This window comes from Salmo trutta, chromosome 13 (assembly GCF_901001165.1).
Source record: "Salmo trutta chromosome 13, fSalTru1.1, whole genome shotgun sequence".
In the NCBI taxonomy this organism is placed as follows: Eukaryota; Metazoa; Chordata; class Actinopteri; order Salmoniformes; family Salmonidae; genus Salmo; species Salmo trutta.
The window spans coordinates 74,109,931-74,133,662 of record NC_042969.1 but is presented as its reverse complement, the minus strand read 5'-3'; the positions used below and the strand labels follow the sequence as shown (position 1 = coordinate 74,133,662).

At 46.0% G+C, this 23,732-nt stretch overlaps 1 protein-coding gene across 1 annotated transcript in view; it reads right to left on the bottom strand.

Moving 5' to 3' along the window:
• Positions 1–23,732, bottom strand: part of LOC115206513 (chloride channel protein 2) — a 144,820-nt gene that overhangs the window by 84,565 nt on the left and 36,523 nt on the right. Inside the window, exons 2-5 of the mRNA XM_029773584.1 lie at positions 15,297–15,428; positions 13,378–13,506; positions 13,151–13,284; positions 11,699–11,776 (exon numbers count right to left, since the gene is read on the bottom strand). Of these exons, the coding sequence (XP_029629444.1) occupies positions 11,699–11,776; positions 13,151–13,284; positions 13,378–13,506; positions 15,297–15,428 (473 nt within the window). The remainder of the gene's footprint in view (positions 1–11,698; positions 11,777–13,150; positions 13,285–13,377; positions 13,507–15,296; positions 15,429–23,732) is intronic.

Here is a 23,732-nt window from a genome sequence, read left to right as displayed (position 1 = left end):
CGTGCACCCCTTGGGGTCCCAGGACCGAGTTTGCGAAATGCAGAGTTAAAATGTTTGCCTCCGTTTGACTATCTCCGATCTCTGATTATGAGGACAAATAAAGCAAGCAACCATTTACATTTCTTTGTAGGTAATATTTTAATTAAATGCAAGGAGTAATTTGTGTGGAACCGCAAAAAACTAAATAAAATCGGCATGCACAACCACAAACTCTCATAGGTTACATTTCTCAGCAATCAAAATAGCAGAGAACATTCCTGCAAATAAAACAACATTTTTCAAAAAAACAGATTTGATAAAATTGTCTTGCTTTACTTTGCTAGAAGGCACCAAGAGATTGGATCTGTGACACTGCCCAAACAACCACAGGGTACGGTGAAATGAAATACAATTTCTGCAAACACAGTATAGCATGGGACTACAGATGGATTACAGATGTAATATGAACGGGTGGTAGAGAGATGGGATATGGAGTCCAGGAGAGGAGGAAGTTATGGTGGATATTCTGCCCTTCAACTCCAGCCATGATTTACCTTGTTTCCAATGAGGCTTGGCTCCTTTAAGCAGCATGTTAGTGAAACAGAGAGGGTTGAGTGTTGATGTGTACTAGAAACACACGCACGCACGCACGCACGCACGCACGCACGCACACGCACACGCACACACACACACACACACACACACACACACACAACCATTAGTATGCCATAAAATGCGGCATATTCATATACAGTACAGATACAACACAGAGAGGAGGGGGAAAGAGAGAGAGGATGAGGGAAGGAGAGAGGCGAGAGGGAGCAGAAGATTAAGGGGAGACGGACAGAGAGACAGACAGGGTTATGCAGCAAAGAGTGCTTCACTCGAGGGGACTTGAAGGTCTGCTTCAAAGATTCTTCATTGCCCCGGTCCCCCAGACCCCCATCCCTTCTCTCTCACACACACACAGAGAGCAGTTGTCTCTCATCTTCAGAGTACAGAGAGATGAGTCAAAGATTCCCTCCCTCTCGCTCCCTCTGTCTCCCAAGGCCCAAGCGGAACAAGCATAGAAAGTTGAAAGACTATCTCTCTACTCCTCAATGCCTGATTCTCTGTCTTTACCTCGATCTCTCTCTCCCTTGCTTTCAAAACTTTTCTTCATTTATACATCTCTACATTTATTTATTGCTCCCTGTAGTATAGCTATGAAGATTAAAGATGAGATGTATTTAATTAGTTTGCAAATAACATGCTGGTTTAAATATTTATTATGTGTATATTACTTTTCTAAATATTTATACTGTGTGTGTGTATGTGTGTGTGTGTGTGTCCGCGCACGCATATTCTGGACATACACTCAGATGACCAGTCAAGAGTGAAAAAACATTCTCTAAACTAGTAATATGTGACGTGTTTTTCTCCATGCCAGCCCACTAACAGGCCTGGTGTAGTATTGAGCCGATGCAGACATGAGCAGTCGATTAGGAGGAGAAACAAAACAGATTGGAGAATCAGAACAGTGTTTCTCATAGCTCCTCCTAAACACCGACAGACCTATCACGTCGATCGGCCTGATTTTGGAGTTCACAGAAACAAAGGAACTTTCCCACATACAACTAACCTACAGTTCTGTCTTAAGGGAGAGGGGAGTCTGTTCAGTGAATTACTATGGTATCTCAACCATATTGGAGTTGGTTTGCCAGCATGATCAGTGGCTACAGTATATGATAGATATAGTGATAAGATGTACTGTGGACACATTTTGGGGTTTATGAGTGAGAAGACTGAAAAAAGTTAGGGTATGGAAGTGAAATATCAACAAGAAGCAAGTATAGTGGATAAAGAGGAAAGCAAAGCCAGGTCAGAAAGGGAACCTGAGCGCCCGCCTCAGCTGAGAATGCACCAATTAGATGCTAGTAACAATCACGCCTACCTTATTTGAGGGTTTATTAAGCTGACCGGTTCCCCTCATAGATGTCATCCTGACCAACTTGCCCTCTAAATACACCTCTGCTGTTTTCAACCAAGATCTCAGCGATCACTGCCTCATTGCCTGCATCCGTTATGGGTCCGCGGTCAAACGATCACCCCTCATCACTGTCAAACGCTCCCTAAAACGCTTCTGTGAGCAGGCTTTTCTAATCGACCTGGCCCGGGTATCCTGGAAGGAAATTGACCTCATCCCGTCAGTAGAGGATGCCTGGTTGTTCTTTAAAAGTGCTTTCCTCACCATCTTGAATAAGCATGCCCTTTCAATTTTTTTAAATTAAGAACAGATATAGCCCTTGGTTCACTCCAGACTGCCCTTGACCAGCCAAAAACATCCTGTGGCGTACTGCACTAGCATCAAATAGTCCCTGCAATATGCAATTTCTCAAGGAAGTCAGGAACCAATGTACACAGGCAGTTAGGAAAGCAAAGTCTAGATTTTCAAACAGAAATTTGCATCCTGCAGCACTAATTCCAAAAAGTTTTGGGACACTGTAAAGTCCATGGAGAATAAGAGCACCTCCTCCCAGCTGGCCACTGCACTGAGGCTAGGAAACACTGTCACCACTGATAAATCCACAATAATCGAGAATTTCAATAAGCATTTCTCTACGGCTGGCCATGTTTTCTACCTGGCTACCCCAACCCCGGCCAACAGCTCTGCATCCCCCGCAGCAACAATCTCAGCTCAGGTCACCATAGCAACTCCCACCCGTAGCACGTGCTCCAGCAGGTATATTTCACTGGTCATCTCCAAAGCCAACACCTCCTTTGTCCGCCATTCCTTCCAGTTCTCTGCTGCCAATGACTGGAACGAATTGCAAAAATCACTGAAGTTGGAGACTTATCTCCCTCACTAACTTTAAGCATCAGCTGTCAGAGAAGCTTACCAGTCGATGCAGCTGTACACAGCCCATCTGTAAACAGCCCATCCAACCAACTACCTACCTCATCCCCATTTGTTTTTCTGCTCTTTTGCACACCAGTATTTCTACTTGCACATCCTCATCTGCACATCTATCACTCCAGTGTTAATTGCTAAATTGTAATTACTTTGCCACTAGGCCTATTTATTGCCTTACCTCCTTACTTAATTTTCACACACTGCATACAGATTTTTCTATTATGTTATTGACTGTACGTTTGTCTATCCCATGTGTATCTCTGTTGTTGTTTTTGTCGCACTGCTTTGCTTTATCTTGGCCAGGTCGCAGTTGTAAATGAGAACTTGCTCTCAACTGGCCTACCTGGTTAAATAAAGGTAAAAAATATATATATATCAAATCAAATGTATTTATATAGCCCTTCTTACATCAGCTGATATCTCAAAGTGCTGTCCCTGTAGCTCAGTTGGTAGAGCATAGTATTGTAACGCCAGGGTTGTGGGTTCGATTCCCACGGGGGGCCAGCACAAAAAAAAAAATGTATGAAATGAAATGTATGCATTCACTACTGTAAGTCGCTCTGGATAAGAGCGTCTGCTAAATGACTAAAATGTAAAATGTCTGTACAGAAACAGTCAATGACTGCTGCTGAATTGATGCTATGCTTATTGTACCAACGCTCCTGTAGCTAGCAGTTACTCGTTATGCTACTGTTTTCTGATATTACATGTTGTTAACAAATGCTTGCAAGCTGTGAACTTCGCCCGCGTCGCTCAATATGCTCACGTAGCACGTCTACCTGCTGAGGGGACATCATTGACTGAGGATCAATCCATGTTGCTGCTCTACTGTTGGCAGTCAATAGTGGCTACAACGCATACGCTGACCAACTGGCAAGTGTCTTCACTGACATTTTCAACCTGTCCCTGACTGAGTCTGTAATACCAACATATTTCAAGCAGACCACCATAGTCCCCGTACCAAGAACACTAAGGTAACATGCCTAAATGACTACCGCCCCGTAGCACTCATGTCTGTAGCCATGAAGTGCTTCGAAAGGCTGGTCATGGTTCACATCAACACCATCATCCCAGAAACCCTAGACCCACTCCAATTCGCATACTGCCCCATCAGATCCACAGATGATGCAATCTCTATTGCAATCCACACTGCCCATTCCCACCTGGACAAAAGGAACACCTATGTCAGAATGGTGTTCTGACATACCCTTAACACCTCAGCTTTCAACACCATAGTGCCCTCAAAGCTCATCACTAAGGACCCTGGGACTAAACACCTCCCTCTGCAACTGGATCCTGGACTTCCTGACGGGCCGCCTCCAGGTGGTAAGGGTAGGTAACAACACATCCGCCATGCTGATACTCAACACGGGGGCCCCTCAGGGGTGCGTGCTCAGTCCCCTCCTGTACTCCCTGTTCACTTATGACTGCATGGCCAGCCATGACTCCAACATCATCATTAAGTTTGACGACGACACAAGTGGTAGGCATGATCACCGACAGCCTATAAGGAGGTCAGAGACCTGGCCGAATGGTTCCAGGATAACAACCTCTCCCTCAACGTGATCAAGACAAAAGGAGATGATTATGGACAACAGGAAAAGGAAGACTGAGAATGGGGGCATGCTCATTGGCAGGGCTATAGTGGAGCAGGTTGAGAGCTTCAAGTTCTTTGGTGTCCACATCACCAAACTAACTAACATGGTCCAAGCACACCAAGACAGTTGTGAAGAGGGCACGACAAAGCCTATTACCCCTCAGGAGACAAAATATTTGGCATGGGTCCTCAGATCCTCAAAAAGTTATACAGCTGCACCATCAAGAGCATCCTGACTGGTTGCATCACTGCCTGGAATGGCAACTGCTCGGCCTCCGACCGCAAAGCACTGCAGAGGGTAGTGCGAACGGCCCAGTACATCACTGGGGCCAAGCTTCCTGCCATCCAGGACCTCCATACCAGGCAGTGTGAGAGGAAGGCCCTAAAAATAGTCAAAGACTCCAGCCACCCCAGTCATTGACTGTTCTCTCTGCTACCGCATGGCAAGCGGTACCGGAGCGCCAAGTCTAGGTCCAAAAGGCTCCTTAACAGCTTCTACCCCCAAGCCATAAGACTCCTGAACAGCTATTCAAATGGCTACCCAGACTATTTGCATTTCCCCCCCCCTCTTTTACACTGCTGCTACTCTGTTTATTATCATCTATGCATAGTCAATTTACCTCTACCTACATTACCTCGACTTACCTGTGCCCCCACACATTAACTCTGTACCGGTACCCCCTGTATATTGCCTCGCTAATGTTATTACTGCTGCTGTTCAATTATTTGTTGATTTTTTACTTATCTATTTTTTCTTAAAACTGCATTGTTAATTAAATTTGATATGAGCAAGGAGATGGTGGTTATCGCGCCGATTTGATAGTATTTGGTCTCATGTGGCTTACTCAATTATGTGTGGTGCAGTTCACGAGACCGCTGCAAGACACTATAGTATCAGCGGTTCATTTACGCTGTCTTTCAGTCCCATTAGTCATCTTATATGCAGCAGTAGGTTTAGCCCCTGTATTTATTAGCCATGTTTAATCACGTGTCATGCCTTTTAAATAGGTAGTCGGCTCCCTGTCGGTCCATCTCGTAGTCTAGTAATTTTTAGTGACAACTATTCTACCATGTGCAATTATACTGTATGCTAACTGTAGTGATCGCTTCATTCTAGTATCATGTATTAGATCCTGTTTTTAAATGATCTTATGTTGCATTTTGTTATGTCTTACATAACAACTCAATGCTGTGGTGATGCTTGTAAACTCATATTCTTGCTTAATTATCTGCACATAGTGTTGCATTATGGTATGGCTGCTGATACTGCATTCGTGGGAGCAATATGCATGTTTAGGCTCTGCTTCCCCTTGCAAGGCGAATGTAGTGCTAACAATGTTGTGTTAAGTCTCTTATCATCTGCACATAATCGTTGGCATGGTTGCTACTATTGCTATTGGCAAGAGCACACGGTGAGGTCACTGTGCCATAGAGGCAACTCTAGCCACCCCTTCCACTTATTTGCAATGAGCATCACAGTACGATGGCAGACAGAACGTTTATGCAGATCTTTAACCCACACTGAGGCTTTTACATGAACACTAGTATATATATTCATTAAATATGTGCTGATTTGACAGTTTATGTATTGTGTGTTAATTGTGATGCATCTATTGGATGGGACAATCCATTTTGTCGTCTGGTTTATCCCAGATTGCCCCCCTTCGGTCACACCCTGATCGGTTTCACCTGACCTTGTGATTGTCTCCACCCGCCCATCTTCCCCACTTACCCCTGGGTATTTATACCTGTGTTTTCTGTCTGTCTGTGCCAGTTCGTCTTGTTTGTTCAAGTCAACCTGCATTTTGTCTCAGCTCCTGCTTTTCCACAGTCTCTTTCTATCTCACCCTTCTGGTTTTGACCCTTGCCTGTCCTGACTGAGCTTGCCTGCCGTCCTGTGCCCCTTCTCTGGATTACCGACCTCTGCCTGACCTGACCCTGGGCCTGCCTGCCGTCCTGTGCCTTGGCCCTTCTCTGGATTACCAACCTCTGCTTGACCTGGCCCTGGGCCTGCCTGCCGTCCTGTGCCTTGGCCCTTCTCTGGATTACCGACCTCTGCCTGACCTGACCCTGGGCCTGCCTGCCGTCCTGTGCCTTGGCCCTTCTCTGGATTACCGACCTCTGCTTGACCTGGCCCTGGGCCTGCCTGCCGTCCTGTGCCTTTGCCCCTTCTCTGGATTACCGACCTCTGCTTGACCTGGCCCTGGGCCTGCCTGCCGTCCTGTGCCTTGGCCCTTCTCTGGATTACTGACCTCTGCTTGACCTGACCCTGGGCCTGCCTGCCGTCCTGTGCCTTGGCCCTTCTCTGGATTACCAACCTCTGCCTGACCTGACCCTGGGCTTGCCTGCCGTCCTGTGCCTTGGCCCTTCTCTGGATTACTGACCTCTGCTTGACCTGACCCTGGGCCTGCCTGCCGTCCTGTGCCTTGGCCCTTCTCTGGATTACCGACCTCTGCTTGACCTGGCCCTGGGCCTGCCTGCCATCCTGTGCCTTGGCCCCACTTCTCTGGATTATCGACCCCTGCCTGTCTTGGCCTGTCGTTTGCCTGTTGTTGCAATAAACATTGTTACTTCAACACAGTCTGCCCTTGGGTCTTACCTGAAAGCTGATACTTTCAGGATAAATTTGCATTCTTTCTGTTGTCTATTAAATAGTTCTGTCATCTTCATTCTCACTGTAGTGCTCGTGAAGCATCAGGTTAGGCATATCTTTGGAGTGTACTAGTAGCCAGTTACTAGTAGCCAGTTACGCAACTTATCATGCATGCTTGTACATTGTTGGAACGCAGGCATCGTATACCCTGATACAGGTCACTCTGCTACAGTGATTGCTGTAGCTGAGCATGACTCATTTCTACCACCATTGTGCTGGGCCAAATGCTGTGGACTGCTATGTACGCTGTCCAGCAGCGTAATATCTTGTGATACTCGGATGGAGACAGTCTGTTGCCGGCTAAACATTCCCGGGTCAGTCTCATCATTTAGCACATATTTCCAAGAAGTACAGCTCTTTTTAAAATGATAACTACTGCTAAGTGTAACCTTTTTTCCCCAGATTTCAGTTAATCACCCTGGACCTTAAATGGGGAAGCTCGCGCTGTATCGCGGTGCGATGACCAATCAAGGCTTGCTATAGCTTCAAGCCGTGTTGAATTGGCTGTTAATACTAGCATTACCTAGCATGCCATGGGTTTGCAAAACACCCACGTGGCAATCAGCTGTTGGCGATCAAGTGTTCATTGTCCCCGATGGAAACCTCTGTTAAGAGCTTGTTTCAGTATCTATTGGATTTATTTATTCTTCCTATCAGGTCATCCATCTTCTCCATGGCCTACCAGCATATACACTATATATACAAAATTATATGAACACCCCTTCCAATTAGTGGATTCGTCTTTTTCAGCCACATAAAGTTGAGCACAAAGCCATGCAATCTCCATAGACAAACACTGGCAGTAGAATGGCCTTACTGAAGAGCTCAGTGACTTTCAACTTGGCACCGTCATAGGATGCCACCTTTCCAACAAGTCAGTTTGTCAAAATTCTGCCTTGCTAAAGCTGCCCCGGTCAACTAAGTGCTGTTGTTGTGAAGTAGAAACAACTGCTCAGCCGCGATGTGGTAGGCCACACAAGTTCACAGAAAGGGGCTGTCAACTGCTGAAGCGCATAGCAAGTAAAAATCGTCTGTCCTCAGTTGCAACACTTACCACCGAGTTCCAAACTGCCTCTGGAAGCAACGTAAGCAAAATAACTGTTTGTCGGGGGCTTCATGAAATGGGTTTCTATGGCCGAGCAGCTGGACACAAGCCTAAGATCCCCACGCGCAATGCCAAGCGTCGGCTGGAGTGGTGTAAAGTTCACCACCATTGGACTCTGGAGCAGTGGAAACACGTTCTCTGGAGTGATGAATCACGCTTAACCATCTGGCAGTCCAATGGATGAATCTGGGTGTCAGGAGAATGCTACCTGCCCAAATGCATAGCGCCAACTGTAAAGTTTGGTGGAGGAGAAATAATGGTCTGGGGCTGTTTTTCATGGTTCAGTCTAGGCCCCTTAGTTCCAGTGAAGGGAAATCTTAACGCTAAAGCATACAATGAGTTTCAGGACGATTTTGTGCTACCAACTTTGTGGCAACAGCTTGGGGAAGGCCCTGTCCTGTTTCAGCATGACAATACCCCCGTGCACAAAGCGAGGTCCATACAAAAACGATTTGTTGAGATTGTGTAGAAGAACTTGACTGGCATGCACAGAGCCCTGACCTCAACCCCAACGAAACACCTTTAGGATGAATTGGAACGCAGACTGCGAGCCAGGCCTAATCGCCTAACATCAGTGCCCGACCTCACTAATGCTCGTGGCTAAATGGAACAAGTCCACGCAGAAATGTTCAAACATCTAGGGGAAAGCCTTCCCAGAAGAGTGGAGGCTGTTATAGCAGCAAAGGTGGGACCAACTCTATATTAATGCCCATGATTTTGGAATGAGATGTTCGACAAGCAGGTGTCCACATACTTTTGGTCATGTAGTGTACGTTGACATAGCTGTCAGCTCAGCTAGACTATCTGTACAATGTCTTCTGTTATATAACCATGTATGCCTTTTCTATTCCAAATTTCAGTCAGGCAAATGCAGCCTGCCTTTATCATGGTCCAGTAGCAGGAATTCAGTTCATTCCGGGTGTCAGGACCATTTGGTGTATAGTCTGCTCAGGAGCCATCTGTCCGCTACTCTCAAGGCCTACCGAGAAGTGACCAACATGCACATCAAAGAGCCTCTCCTCTCTCTCGATAGCACAAGTTTGAGTCCAAGTTAAGGCAACAATGTGTTTATATTACGCGGTCCGAATGATGGCTTTCATGGTTTCGTCATTCTGAAATACACCAAATCATCCTTCCCTTTAATCTTGTCTGATCTGTTTGCATTATGGACACTCATATTAACTCCCATCTACCCTAGATGAAAGAATTAGCATGGAAAATCAGTCGTCATCACCAGAACTGACACTGCTTTGTCCTCCCTTTCATGTTATGATATCTGAATACTGAGCACGGATGGCACCTGGCAAACCTCTGTTCAACATTTATGCTGGCAACCAATGACAGGGTACTGGAACTCATCACGGCTCTGGTTCCTTCGTCACCACTGCAGGCACATGACCATCTGCAGCTGTGACGTTACATTTGATTGATTCTGGAGTCTACATGAGTTCCTGCAGTATTGCTATATGATCATGATTGTGTCAGCCGTATGGTCCTGTAGCTATGTTGCATATGTAGAATATCCTCATTTACCAAGATGGCAGCTCATCCTGCCTCAGCGAAGCCCCCTGGCAGTGCATTTATATTGCAGGTGGTTGGCTAGTTTCATGGCAGGTGGGTTCATACTACTTACGGTTGCCTAGTTAGATGGTAGAATATTTTCCATGTACCAAGATGACAGCTCATCTTACCGGTGCGTAATATGAGAAATAGACATACTGCTGCATTAGCTCATGCTACACAGTTAGTATTCAGGCCTAGTAGACAGTCATGTAATGGTAGAATGACCTTAGCTGGTCTATTGAGAGCTGCTAAACAGTGATGAGTTTACCTGCCATTACCATGCCTCATTGAGTTTTCTATAAAGGCGTCAGCCTACATGTTGCCGTCTTTGCTGGCTACTTGATATAAAATACATTGCATATAGCTACAGGTGGTTGGCTGGGTCATATTGCTTAAGGTTGCTTGTTAGATAAGGATATATTTTTATGAAGACCCACCAGATGATTATTAATTTAGTTTCAGTGAGAGCAGCTGGGTTCGTACTGCTTACGGTTGCTGGTTAGGTAGCATATTCTCATATACCAAGATGACAGCTCATACTGCCTCAAGCGAGGGCAACCGGCGGTGCGTCATAAAAAATACAAGACACGTTGCACAGATCACACTACACATGGTTAATATTCACACATAGTATACTGTCTTGTAAATGGTAGGATGTCTTTAGCTGGTCTATTTGCTAATATCTAAACTAGGCTTTCTGCAGTAGGGTTCTGCTGTTTTGGGATGTTGATTGTGGCCTGTAGAATGTTGTCTCACTCCTCTTCAATTGCTGTGTGAAGTTGCTGGATATTGGCGGGAACTGGAACACGTTGTTGTACATCTTGATCCAGAGCATCTGAAACATGTTCAATGGGTGACACGCCAGGGTTGTGGGTTCGATTCCCACGGGGGGCCAGTACAATTTTTTTTTTTAAATAAAAAAATAAAAATGCATGAAATTAAAATGAAATGTATGTATTCACTACTGTAAGTCGCTCTGGATAAGAGCGTCTGCTAAATGACTAAAATGTAAAATGTAAAAAAAATGGAGAGTACGCAGGCCAGAACTGGGACATTTTCAGCTTGCAGGAATTGTGTACAGATCCATGTGGCCGTGCTTTATCATGCTGAAACATGAGGTGATAGCAAGGTGTCGGTGGGGTTATGGTATGGGCAGGCATAAGCTACGGACAGCGAACACAATTGCATTTTAACGATGGCAATTTAAATGCAGAGATACCATGACTAGATCCTGAGGCCTGTTCCCACGCGGCACTCTGTTCACAACTTTGACATCAGCAAACCACTTGTTGAGAGGCCGGTTGGACGTAGCACCAAATTCTCTAAAACGACATTGGAGGCGGCTTATGGTAGAGACATGAACATTACATTCTCTGGCAATGGTTCTGGTGGACATTCCTGCAGTCAGCATATCAATTGCACGCTCCCTAAAAACATGAGACATCTGTGGCATTGTGTTGTGTGACAAAACTGCATATTTTAGAGTGGCCTTTTATTGTCCCCAGCATAAGGTACACCTGTGTAATGATTATGCTGTTTAATCAGCTTCTTGATATGCCACATCTGTCAGGTGGATGGATTATCTTGGCAAAGGAGAAAAGCTCACTAACAGGGATGTAAACAAATTTGTTCACCAGATTTGAGCGAAATAAGCTTTTTGTGCGCACCGAAAAATTCTGGGATCTTTTATTTCAGCTTATGAAAAATGGGACCAACACTTCACATGTTCCGTTTATATTTTTGTTCAGTGTATATTAAGCTACCCTGAAGCAGCAGAGCATATATCGCCAAGACTTGCATTATACATTTCTTAATGAATTGTTTAACATATTTCTGCATGGTGTTTCCTTTCTGAAAGATCATATTGATACCAATGTGGTAACTTGTGTGTGTCCAAGTGTGGTTTACCTCGTAGATTCCACCAAACAGAGACATGAATTTGCTGAGGAGTGCAGCACACAGACTGGCAATGTGAACAAACGGACCCTAGAGAGAGGGGGAGAGAGAATCACTTGTGAATGATTTCCTAAAAACTTCAGTGTATCATTGATTAATCTCAACTCTTTCAAGACTTTCCTAAACAGATTTAAATTCTGTTGTATTCTTCCAACCCCCTCTCCATCCTCCTTCATCCCCCTCTCCTTTCCACCCTCCTTCATCCCCCTCTCCGCTCTACCCTCCTTCATCTCGCTCTACCCTCCTTCATCCCCCTCTCCGCTCCACCATCCTTCATCCCCCTCTCCGCTCCACCCTCCTTCATCCCCCTCTCCGCTCCACCCTCCTTCATCCCCCTCTCCTCTCCACCCTCCTTCATCCCCCACTCCTCTCCACCCTCCTTCAACCCCACTCCTCCATCCCCCACTCCTCTCCACCCTCCTTCTTCCCCCACTCCTCTCCACCCTCCATCCCCCTCTCCGTTCTACCCCCCTTATCCCCCTCTCCTCTCCACCCTCCTCTTCGCTCCACCCTCCTTCATCCCCCTCTCCGCTCCACCATCCTTCATCCCCCTCTCCGCTCCACCATCCTTCATCCCCCACTCCGCTCCACCCTCCTTCATCCCCCTCTCCGCTCCACCATCCTTCATCCCCCTCTCCGCTCCATCATCCTTCATCCCCCACTCCGCTCCACCCTCCTTCATCCCCCACTCCGCTCCACCCTCCTTCATCCCCCACTCCTCTCCACCCTCCTTCATCCCCCACTCCTCTCCACCCTCCTTCATCCCCCACTCCTCTCCACCCTCCTTCATCCCCCACTCCTCTCCACCCTCCTTCATCCCCCTCTCCACCTTCCTTCATCCCCCTCTCCACCTTCCTTCATCCCCCTCTCTTCTTTCCACCCCCTTCATCCCCCTCTCCTCTCCAATCCACCCTCCTTCATCCTCTCTCCTCTCCACCCTCATTCATCCCCTCTCCTCTCCACCCTCGTTCATCCCCCTCTCCTCTCCTCTCCTCTCCTCCCTCCTTATCCCCCTCCCCTGTCCTCTCTCTCCACTGTGATCAACAGGGTGGCCTGAGTGCAACGTGTGTGGCTGTATGACAGGGACACAGACACGTGTAACCACAACCCTCTTTGTGCTTCACTGTAAGAACCCCTTGTCCTATGAATCACAGATATATTGATTGATTTTAGGAGTCTTCATGCCAGATTGCGTCTGCTGGCTGTCAAATGGAGTGTGTGTCTGCATAACTAGTGGAACTCCTGGAACAGACAGCAACAAGTGACAACTACCCAAACTCACACAAGCCTGACTGTGAGAAGAGGATGTGTGTGTGTCAAAAGACTGTGTGAGAGGTGAGAAGAATGTTAACCACGCGCTGTGTGTGTGTGTGTGTGTGTGTGTGTAGAGAGTGTGTGTGTTACCTCCTTGCCCAGAGGCATGCCACTGCCGAGGGCACAGGTGAGACCGATGACTTTGGCCACAAAGGTTTTAAAGGTGAGGTATTCTTTCAGCACAACACCCCTCAGAATGGTCTTCATCTCTGGGATACCTGAACCTGGGGGGTGGGGGGTGGGGGGGGGGGGGGTTATGGTGCTCTGATGCAGTCAGTCAGTCAGTCAGTCAGTCAGTGTATGTGTGTGTGTCTTACCTACGGCCTGTGGGGCCAGTATCTGTGTGAAGCCAGCTGAGAAGGTGATGAGCACCACAGGGTAGGTGACCCAGGCCAGGTACTGGAGAAACACATTACTCTCCAGGCCTCCATACATCCACTTCTGTGCTGTGGACACACACACACCAATATCAAATTGATGTCAATCAGAAAGTAAAAGTATATCCAATATATAAATTGTGAGAAAATATATGAATCATGAGAATCGCAATACATATCGTATTGGCAGTATCCTGATAATATCGTATTGGCAGTATCCTGATAATATCGTATTGGCAGTATCCTGATAATATCGTATTGGCAGTATCCTGATAATATCGTATTGGCAGTATCCTGATAATATCGTATTGGCAGTATCCTGATAATATCGTATTGGCAGTATCCTGATAATATCGTATTGGCAGTATCCTGATAATATCGTAATGGCAGTATCCTGATAATATCGTATTGGCAGTATCCTGATAATATCGTAATGGCAGTATCCTGATAATATCGTATTGGCAGTATCCTGATAATATCGTATTGGCAGTATCCTGATAATATCGTATTGGCAGTATCCTGATAATATCGTATTGTGAGGTCCCTGGCAATTCCCAGCCCTACTCATGAATACAGCGACAAAACATTTCACAAAAGTAGAACCCGCAGGACCCCTCTCCTAAAAATGACTGCTTTACATGGAGAGATCAAAAGTGTGTGTGTGTGTGTAGAAAGGGGTGGGATTTGTCTGGATGAGCGTCTTGCTTCTAGATGACTCACTCCTCTGCCCTCTTCACTTTCTCTACATGCAGTCTACCATCTGACACACACACACACACACACACACACACACACACACACACACACACACACACACACACCGCAGCAATGTGTGTAAATGTGTGCTTGACTCAAGATAAAGCACATTGACATCCACACACCTTCTGAACACACATACATGCTACACACAAACACATTTTAATGCTGCAAAAATGAAATTAAACCACATTTAAGCTAATCATACACACACGGACTTGCATGCCGCTCCGGGAGACAGTAATCTGCTCTGCAGCTCATCATGAACACACACCCTGGTTTGACGGGTGTGTGTGTGTGTGAACCACAGTGTCTGAGATTATCTTGAGTGTGGCTTAATGTCTTCTTTAGCTGCATGCAGGAGATGTGTCAGATTAAATGCTTCAGACAGAGGGACAGTACAGCTGACTAGAGCCATCAGTAAACCAAGCAGTCTACCTCCTCCCCAACACCGTCACCACCCCAACGCCTTCACCTCCCCAACGCCCTCACCTCCCCAACGCCCTCACCACCCCAACGCCCTCACCTCCCCAACGCCCTCACCTCCCCAACGCCCTCACCACCCCAACGCCTTCACCTCCCCAACGCCCTCACCTCCCCAACGCCCTCACCTCCCCAACGCCCTCACCACCCCAACGCCCTCACCACCCCAACGCCCTCACCACCCCAACGCCCTCACCTCCCCAACGCCCTCACCTCCCCAACGCCCTCACCACCCCAACGCCCTCACCTCCCCAACGCCCTCACCTCCCCAACGCCCTCACCTCCCCAACGCCCTCACCACCCCAACGCCCTCACCTCCCCAACGCCCTCACCACCCCAACGCCCTCACCTCCCCAACGCCCTCACCTCCCCAACGCCCTCACCTCCCCAACGCCCTCACCTCCCCAACGCCCTCACCACCCCAACGCCCTCACCACCCCAACGCCCTCACCTCCCCAACGCCCTCACCTCCCCAACGCCCTCATCAACCCAACGCCCTCACCACCCCACGCCCTCACCACCCCAACGCCCTCACCTCCCCAACGCCCTCACCTCCCCAACGCCCTCACCACCCCAACGCCCTCACCTCCCCAACACCCTCACCTCCCCAACGCCCTCACCTTGTAGACAGATGGCAATAGCGAAGTCGACCACCCAGCTGACCAGAGCCATCAGTAGACCCAGGAGGATGAGGAAGATCCAGTCTTCACCAACACGAGAGATGAGGAACTTCTGACAGCGCACCGTACAGACTGGAGGGAAGAGAGATAGTGCACACTGTTAGACAACAACACTTACTACTACAGTACCAGTGAGTCAAGTCAGTCAGAACTACAATACAAACAAACCAACACATCTTACAGACTGAGGAGAGAAGAGTAGCATTGTTAAAACTACATTACCCACCTTGGAGTCAGGACCACCCATACCCACCATACAATGTAACCCCCTACACCCACAAGTACCCATTCGTCGATGTTCACTTTTGCACAGACAGCTCTAGTCTCCTTTTACATGGGGGCTGTTTAATTCACACAGCTCTTTCTCCCATACACCCCCCCCACATAACACCTCTACCATTTCTTCCCCTTATTTCCATCAACTCACTCCTTTCCTTATTTCTCCCCTCTCAAAGAGGAGATGTCTAGCAGCAGGGGTCCCTCTAGTTCTCTACTTTAAGGACTGTCACATCAGACACGCCACACTGTCCTAACATTAGTCCTGCTCTGCTCCCCAGTCATCTTATTCAGTCTTCTCTCATCTCACCAACATGCTAAACCACACTAATGCTACTTTACCACAGTACAAGATTCTGTCAGATGAAAGGGAGAATATAAAAAAATATAAAATATACGCTCTTTCTGTATCCCCCTCTTCCTCCCTCTTTCTTTTCCTTCTCAACTAAAGTGTTACTACTCTCCCCATTTGTCCCTCCGCTTTTCTCCTCCTCTATAGTACGGCCTGTCTGTGCTATTTTATAGGGGAGCAGGTTGTAATGTTGATGACTTGGAATGGGGTGTATATCATTAATACGCAGATAGCACATGTAATGGAATAGGGTTCTTGAAGTGGATGTGTAGGGTTGGATTTGGGACAGAGAGGAGCAGACATGGCAATATATTGAATATTGTGTGGCGCAGGATGGCGACAGAGCAACATGTTTGTTTTTAGCGCACTACACACACTCTCCCATCAGCACCTTCACAGTCTAACACACACACACAGCTTATAAGCAGTGAGAAACACTGTGTGTGTGTTGCATCATCTCGCCCACGGCCCAGCTGTGTTCTCAGATCCCCTTCTGTTCTCTAGTCAGCATGTGAGAGAGTGTTTTGCGAGATGTGTGTGTTTGTCACGGTTTACATAGAAAAATAATCATTTAGCAGATGCTCTTAGAGCGACTAACAAGAGCAATTAGGGTTAAGTGCCTTGCTCAAGGGCACAAGGATTTTTAATCTAGTCGGCTTGGGGATTCAAACCAGTGACCTTTTGGTTACTGGCCCAAACCTCTTAACCACTAGGTTACCTGCAGCTGTCTGTGTGTGTTTGCATGTGTGTGTGCGAGAGCATGCTCATGCAAACATACAGTACCAGTCAAAAGTTTGGAAACACCAACTCATTCCAGGGTTTGTACATTGTAGAATAATAGTGAAGACATCAAAACTACGAAATAACACAAGGAATCATGTAGTAACCAAGCATTTTTTTTAATCAAAATACATTTTATATTTGAGATTCTTCAAAGTAGCCACCCTTTGCTTTGATGACAGCTTTGCACACTCTTGGCATTCTCTCAACCAGCTTCATGAGGTAGTCACCTGGAATGCATTTCAATTAACAGGTGTGCCTTCTTAAAAGTTAATTTGTGGAATTTCTTAACTTTGTAATGTGTTTGCGCCAATCAGTTGTGTTGTGACAAGGTAGGGGGTATACAGAAGATGGTCTTCTACCAAATAGGGCTAAGTCCATATTATAGTAAGAACAGCTCAAATAAGCAAAGCGAAACGACAGCCCATCATCACTTTAAGACATGAAGGTCAGTCAATGCGGAACATTTCAAGAACTTTGAACATTTCAAGTGCAGTCGCAAAAACCATCAAGCGCTATGTTGAAACTGTCTCTCATAAGGACTGCTACAGGAAAGGAAAGACCCAGAGTTACCTCTGCTGCAGAGGATAAGTTCATTAGTTACCAGTCTCAGAAATTGCAGCCCAAATAAATGCTTCACATAGTTCAATTAACAGACACATATCAGCATCAATTGTTCAGAGGAGACTGTGTGAATCAGGCCGTCATGGTCGAATTGCTGCAAAGAAACCACTACTAAAGGACACCAATAAGAAGAATAGACTTGCGTTGGCCAAGGAACACCAGCAATGGACATTAGACCAGTGGAAATCTGTCCTTTGGTCTGATGAGTCCAAATTTTAGATTTTTGGTTCCAACCCCCGTGTCTTTGTGAGACGCAGAGTAGGTGAACAGATGATCTCCGCATGTGTGGTTCCCACCGTGAAGCATGGAGGAGGAGGTAGGTGAGATGGTGTTTGCTGGTGACACTGTCAGTGATTTATTTAGAATTCAAGGCACACTTAACCAGCCTGGCTACCACAGCATTCTGAAGCGATATGCCATCACATCTGGTTTGTGCTTAGTGGAACTATCATTTGTTTTTCATCAGGACAATGTCCCAAAACACACCTCTAGGCTGTGTAAGGGCTATTTGACTTCAAAGGAGAGTGATGGAATGCTGCATCAGATGACCTGGCTTCCACAATCATCCGACCTCAACCCAATTGTGATGGTTTGCGATGAGTTGGAGCGTAGAGTGGAGGAAAAGAAGCCAACAAGTGCTCAGCATGTGGGAACTTATTCAAGACTTTTGGAAAAGCATTCCTCATGAAGCTGGTTGAGAGAATGCCAAGAGTGTGCAAAGCTGTCATCAAGGCAAAGGGTAGCAACTTTGAAGAATCTCAAATCTATGTTGATTTGTTTAGCACTTTTTTGGTTACTACATTATTCCATATGTGTTATTTAATAGTTTTTATGTCTTCACAATTCTACAATGTAGAAAATTGTCAAAATAAAGGAAAACCCTTGAATGAGTAGGTGTGTCCAAATGTATGACTGGTACTGTACATGTACACTGAACAAAAATAAACTCATCATCACTCAACAATTTCAAAGATATTACTTAGTTACAGGTCATACGGAAATCAGTAAATTTAAATAAATAAATTAGGCCATAATCTATGGATTTCACAACTGGGAATACAGATATGCATCTGCTGGTCACAGATACCTTAAAATAAAAAAGTAAGGGCGTGGATCAGAAAACTAGTCAGTATCTGGTCTGACCACAATTTGCCTCATCCAGCATGACACATCTCCTTTGCATAGAGTTGATCAGGCTGTTGATTGTGGCCTGTGGAATGTTTTCCCACTGAAGTCGGTTACGATGCCGAACTGCAGCCAGGTCAAGACTCTGGTGAGAACAACGAGCATGAAGTTGAGCTTCCCTGAGGCTGTTTCTGACAGTTTGTACAGAAATTCTTCGCTTGTGCAAACCCACAGTTTCATCAGCTGTCTGGCTCATCTCAGACCATCCCGCAGGTGAAGAAGCCAGATGTGAAGGTCCTGGGCTGGTGTGGTTACACGTGGTCTACGGCTGTGAGGCCGGTTGGATGTACTGCCAAATTCTCTAAAACAACATTGGAGGCATCTTATAGAAGATAAATTAACATTACATTCTCTGGCAACAGCTCTGGTGGACATTCCTGCAGTCAGCATGTCAATTGCACATTCCCTAAAAACATGAGACATCTGTGGTATTGTGTTGGGTGACAAAACTGCACATTTTAGAGTGGCCTTTTATTGTCCCCAGCACAAGGTACACCTGTGCAATGATTATGCTGTTTAATCATCTTCTTGATATGCCACACCTGTCAGCTGGATGGATTATCTTGGCAAAGGAGAAATGCTCACTAACAGTGTGTGTGTTCCAACCAACAGCAGCTGTAATCTTGTCTGGTCTCTGAGCAGTAATGTGGTTAGCTCCGTCTGTGCTGCTATGACTCACTGGTTTTCCTGGGGTACACAGTACACACCTTACAACACTTACCTGTTTCATTCTTTACGGCAGGCAATAACCTGCATGCTATTTCCCTCCATCCCTCTCCCCTTGTACTTGTCCATCTCCTCTCCTGTCTCCCTTGGACTATCCTTTAGCCTTCTTTTTTCACTTTCTCTCTCTCCTTCACTCTTTCTGGCTCTAGCAATAACACCCACATACCTGCTGAGACTAATTTAGGTTGTCTTGGATACAGAATGCGTCCGCTTCCAGTGCCAAGCACTTAATGCCTGAGTGAGAATGAATGAGTGAAGATAAACAAGTGAGAGAAAGGAAAGAGTGAACACAGTGAGTAAATAAGTAAGGACAAAAAGGAAAATAAGACACCAATTGTGAATACGCCATACTGACAGAATACGGAACATTACCCACCCCAATCAAATGACCCATCCCATTTTTTATGCAAGGTGATAGTTTACTAAAGCAAAAATAACCTACATTATAAATGTTCCGTTCTGCAGTCATTCCAATAATGTGCATCAGAGGTAGGGTGCAGACATTAGAGGCTCATACATAAGAAAGATTCAATTAGCTAGGCCTGCTTGGCTGTGTATATGACCACCGGCTAATGGAATTAGGAGAGAGCGGGACAGCAACCCACACCACTCAGCTCTTTAACTTTTACATATCAACTAGAAGAGAGAAGAGGGAAGAGGATGGAGAAATAAAAAAGTGCTCGAGGGAGACAGCGAGGGGACAGGAGTTGGAAGAAAGAGGGAGTGATTCAGCAGATACTGTACATCCCCAGCCATCTCCATATTCCACTGACTGTAGTCTTACCCCTATAAAACACAACCCTTCCCTCCTTGACTGTAGTCTAACCCCTATAAAACACAACCCTTCCCTCCCTGACTGTAGTCTAACCCCTATAAAACACAACCCTTCCCTCCCTGACTATAGTCTAACCCCTATAAAACACAACCCTTCCCTCCCTGACTGTAGTCTAACCCCTATAAAACACAACCCTTCCCTCCCTGACTGTAGTCTAACCCCTATAAAACACAACCCTTCCCTCCCTGACTGTAGTCTAACCCCTATAAAACACAACCCTTCCCTCCCTGAATGTAGTCTAACCCCTATAAAACACAACCCTTCCCAACCTGACTGTAGTCTAACCCCTATAAAACACAACCCTTCCCTCCCTGACTGTAGTCTAACCCCTATAAAACACAACCCTTCCCTCCCTGACTGTAGTCTAACCCCTATAAAACACAACCCTTCCCTCCCTGACTGTAGTCTAACCCCTATAAAACACAACCCTTCCCTCCCTGACTGTAGTCTAACCCCTATAAAACACAACCCTTCCCTCCCTGACTGTAGTCTAACCCCTATAAAACACAACCCTTCCCTCCCTGACTGTAGTCTAACCCCTATGAAACACAACCCTTCCCTCCCTGACTATAGTCTAACCCCTATAAAACACAACCCTTCCCTCCCTGACTGAAGTCTAACCCCTATAAAACACAACCCTTCCCTCCCTGACTGTAGTCTAACCCCTATAAAACACAACCCTTCCCTCCCTGACTGTAGTCTAACCCCTATAAACACAACCTTCCCTCCCTGACTGTAGTCTAACCCCTATAAACACAACCCTTCCCTCCCTGACTGTAGTCTAACCCCTATAAAACACAACCCTTCCCTCCCTGACTGTAGTCTAACCCCTATAAAACACAACCCTTCCCTCCCTGACTGTAGTGTAACCCCTATAAAACACAACCCTTCCCTCCCTGACTGTAGTCTAACCCCTATAAAACACAACCCTTCCCTCCCTGACTGTAGTCTAACCCCTATAAAAAATAACCCTTCCCTCCCTGACTGTAGTCTAACCCCTATAAAAAATAACCCTTCCCTCCCTGACTGTAGTCTAACCCCTATAAAACACAACTATTCCCTCCTGGCTCCTGTCGCTCTCTCACAGCAACATCCCATAGACTGTTTACTTATGCTAATGAGAAGTGAAGGGGTGGGAGGATGTTTATGTAAATGAGATGTAAACGCAGTGGATAAGTCTCAGATATACACCTCGTTATGTTCCTCCATCACGCCAGCATACGGGGAACGACTTACCACAGGGGAGACAACCAGCTGATGACTTCACACAGGGGCGCAACTTTCACTGGGGACATGTCCCCCCTACATTCTGAAATTGCATTTTTGTCCCCTCTAGTTTGATCATTACAATGTGATACAAAAAGCGTCAACGGTGTGCTTTAGGACCATGCGGACGCCTCAGAGCGGTCGTGTAGGCTGTTTGGAGTGTTCAGACAGACCACGTGGACACCATAGAGCGAGCTGACAGGCTGTGTGAAGGCAAAGCTTCTGGAAGGCTGGCTGGACCAGCATGGGAGAGTTGAGCATAATTCAGTGTGTATGAGTTGCGCACTTTCACAGAGTTGAAATAGAAAGCAGAGCAGAAACTGGCTACTATTTAGTTGACTGATGTACCTGGCAAGGTAACTGCAGTTAAACTAAACTACTGTTTATTTGCTGTGCTGAGCTAGTATTCTAACTGACATGTTAGGCTAGCTAATGTATCATCCCCTCTCGATTGAGGTGAATGAATAAGCTACGCTAGCTAGTAGCTACCAAAGCCTGGTCAGCTCTAGCCTCTAGTTATCTGTCAGATAGTAATAACAGCCACCTCATATCGCTATCTAACAGCGGTTGTTTGTATGGACATGGTTTGCAGCCTTTGTTTAGTCCCGTTTCAACAGAAGTAAATTAACTTGGCTAGCTTTCACCAGTTGATGTACAGGTAGCGAGAGAGCTGGCCAAAAGTTAGCAAATGTAGTTATTCTTTTTGCCTCAATCCCACTAGAACTGAATCAAATGATGAAACCATTTGCCAAACGATTGAAGATTGATATGGTACGCTTGTTTAGTGCAACATGGGTTTTTATTAGTCAGTATGGCAATGTAACGTTATCGATCTGTCAGTTTCTCTAGCTAATTCCCTACTTTTCACACTGACCCAGTAATAAACCGCTCTAACGGTACAGGCTTCACTGTCATGGTGCACAGTAGATGTCTGTGTGGGACTGATTTCTTCATCCCGCTCCTGCCTGCACCCGCAGCTTTTCATACCGCACCCGCTGGCTTTCTGTCCAACTCCCACCCAAACCCAACCGCAGGCCTGCAATGTTATTTTAGGATCATGTGACACACCTCACTTGCCAGCCATGGTCCCAAGAATTTTTCCTATAGGTAATATCAATTGCATAAGAATAACTTAAGAAATAGGGTAAATTACCAGAGATTCTCACATGGCTTGGAGAGTTGGAGAGACTTTCACATTCTCTTGAGCTATTTTATAGCCTACCTTTTAGGAGTCGGAAGATTGGAGAAATATGGAGAAATATGGGTGATCAATATTTAGGCCTATTTCTAGGCAATGTAGTAAACTATAGCCTAATCGTAGGTCTATTTAGAAAGTACATTTCCTTGGAAGGATAAATGTTCAGTGCTTCTCTGCCTATGTATAGGCTATAGCCAACTCTATTTAATTGAGACCACATGTGCACCTGATCTCGCAGGTATGGCTACTGAACTGGAAGCAGCAAGAATGATGACAGCGACACATTTGACCTTTTACATAGGCGTATAGGATATAGCCTACCTTTAAGGAGGACAATTTGCAGGCAGGAGACAAATAAATGGGATATCAATGCTTATTGAAAATGAAAAGGCTTAACGCTCGCTCACCATAGTACCCTAACCTATGTGCTTGTTGTGCCTTTTCCTTTTCAATTATAAAACTTTTTGATTGCACTTTGACACGTTGTTTGAGCACCCTCCACAGTCTAATCATATTTAAGTTAATTTAATATTTAAGTTAACTGCCATGTTATTCTCCGCCAATGTAGGAAGCTTATTCTATTTCAATGAGACCACACATACTAGGCACACTTGAACTCTCACGTCAAACTAGGAGAGGTAGGCTACTGAAGTTGAAGCAGTGAATTGTGAGTGTGTGAATAATGTGATTTTAATACAATAGGTAGGCTAACGCATACAAAGCAGAAAGAGGACAAATTCCAAATAATCTGTGGGACAAGAAAAATACAATATTTTCATCCCAAAATTATGTGTCTGATCGCCCGCAGACTGTGCCGCAATGATCTCTGTCAGGGCCTGCACGCAGGCATCCCGCGGGAATGCCGCCCTCTAGCGCACTGTCAGTATACAACAATATGCTCATCATGTCTGAGCAGGATCAGATTTTTTTTATTTAACCTTTATTTAACTAGGCACGTCAGTTAAAGAACAAATTCTTATTCACAATGATGGCCTAGGAACAGTGGGGTAATTGCCTTGTTCAGGGGCAGAACGACAGATTTTTACCTTGTCATCTTGGGGATTCAATCTAGCAACCTTTTGGTTACTGGCCCAACGCTCTAACCACTAGGCTACCTGCCGCCCCAGATGCTGG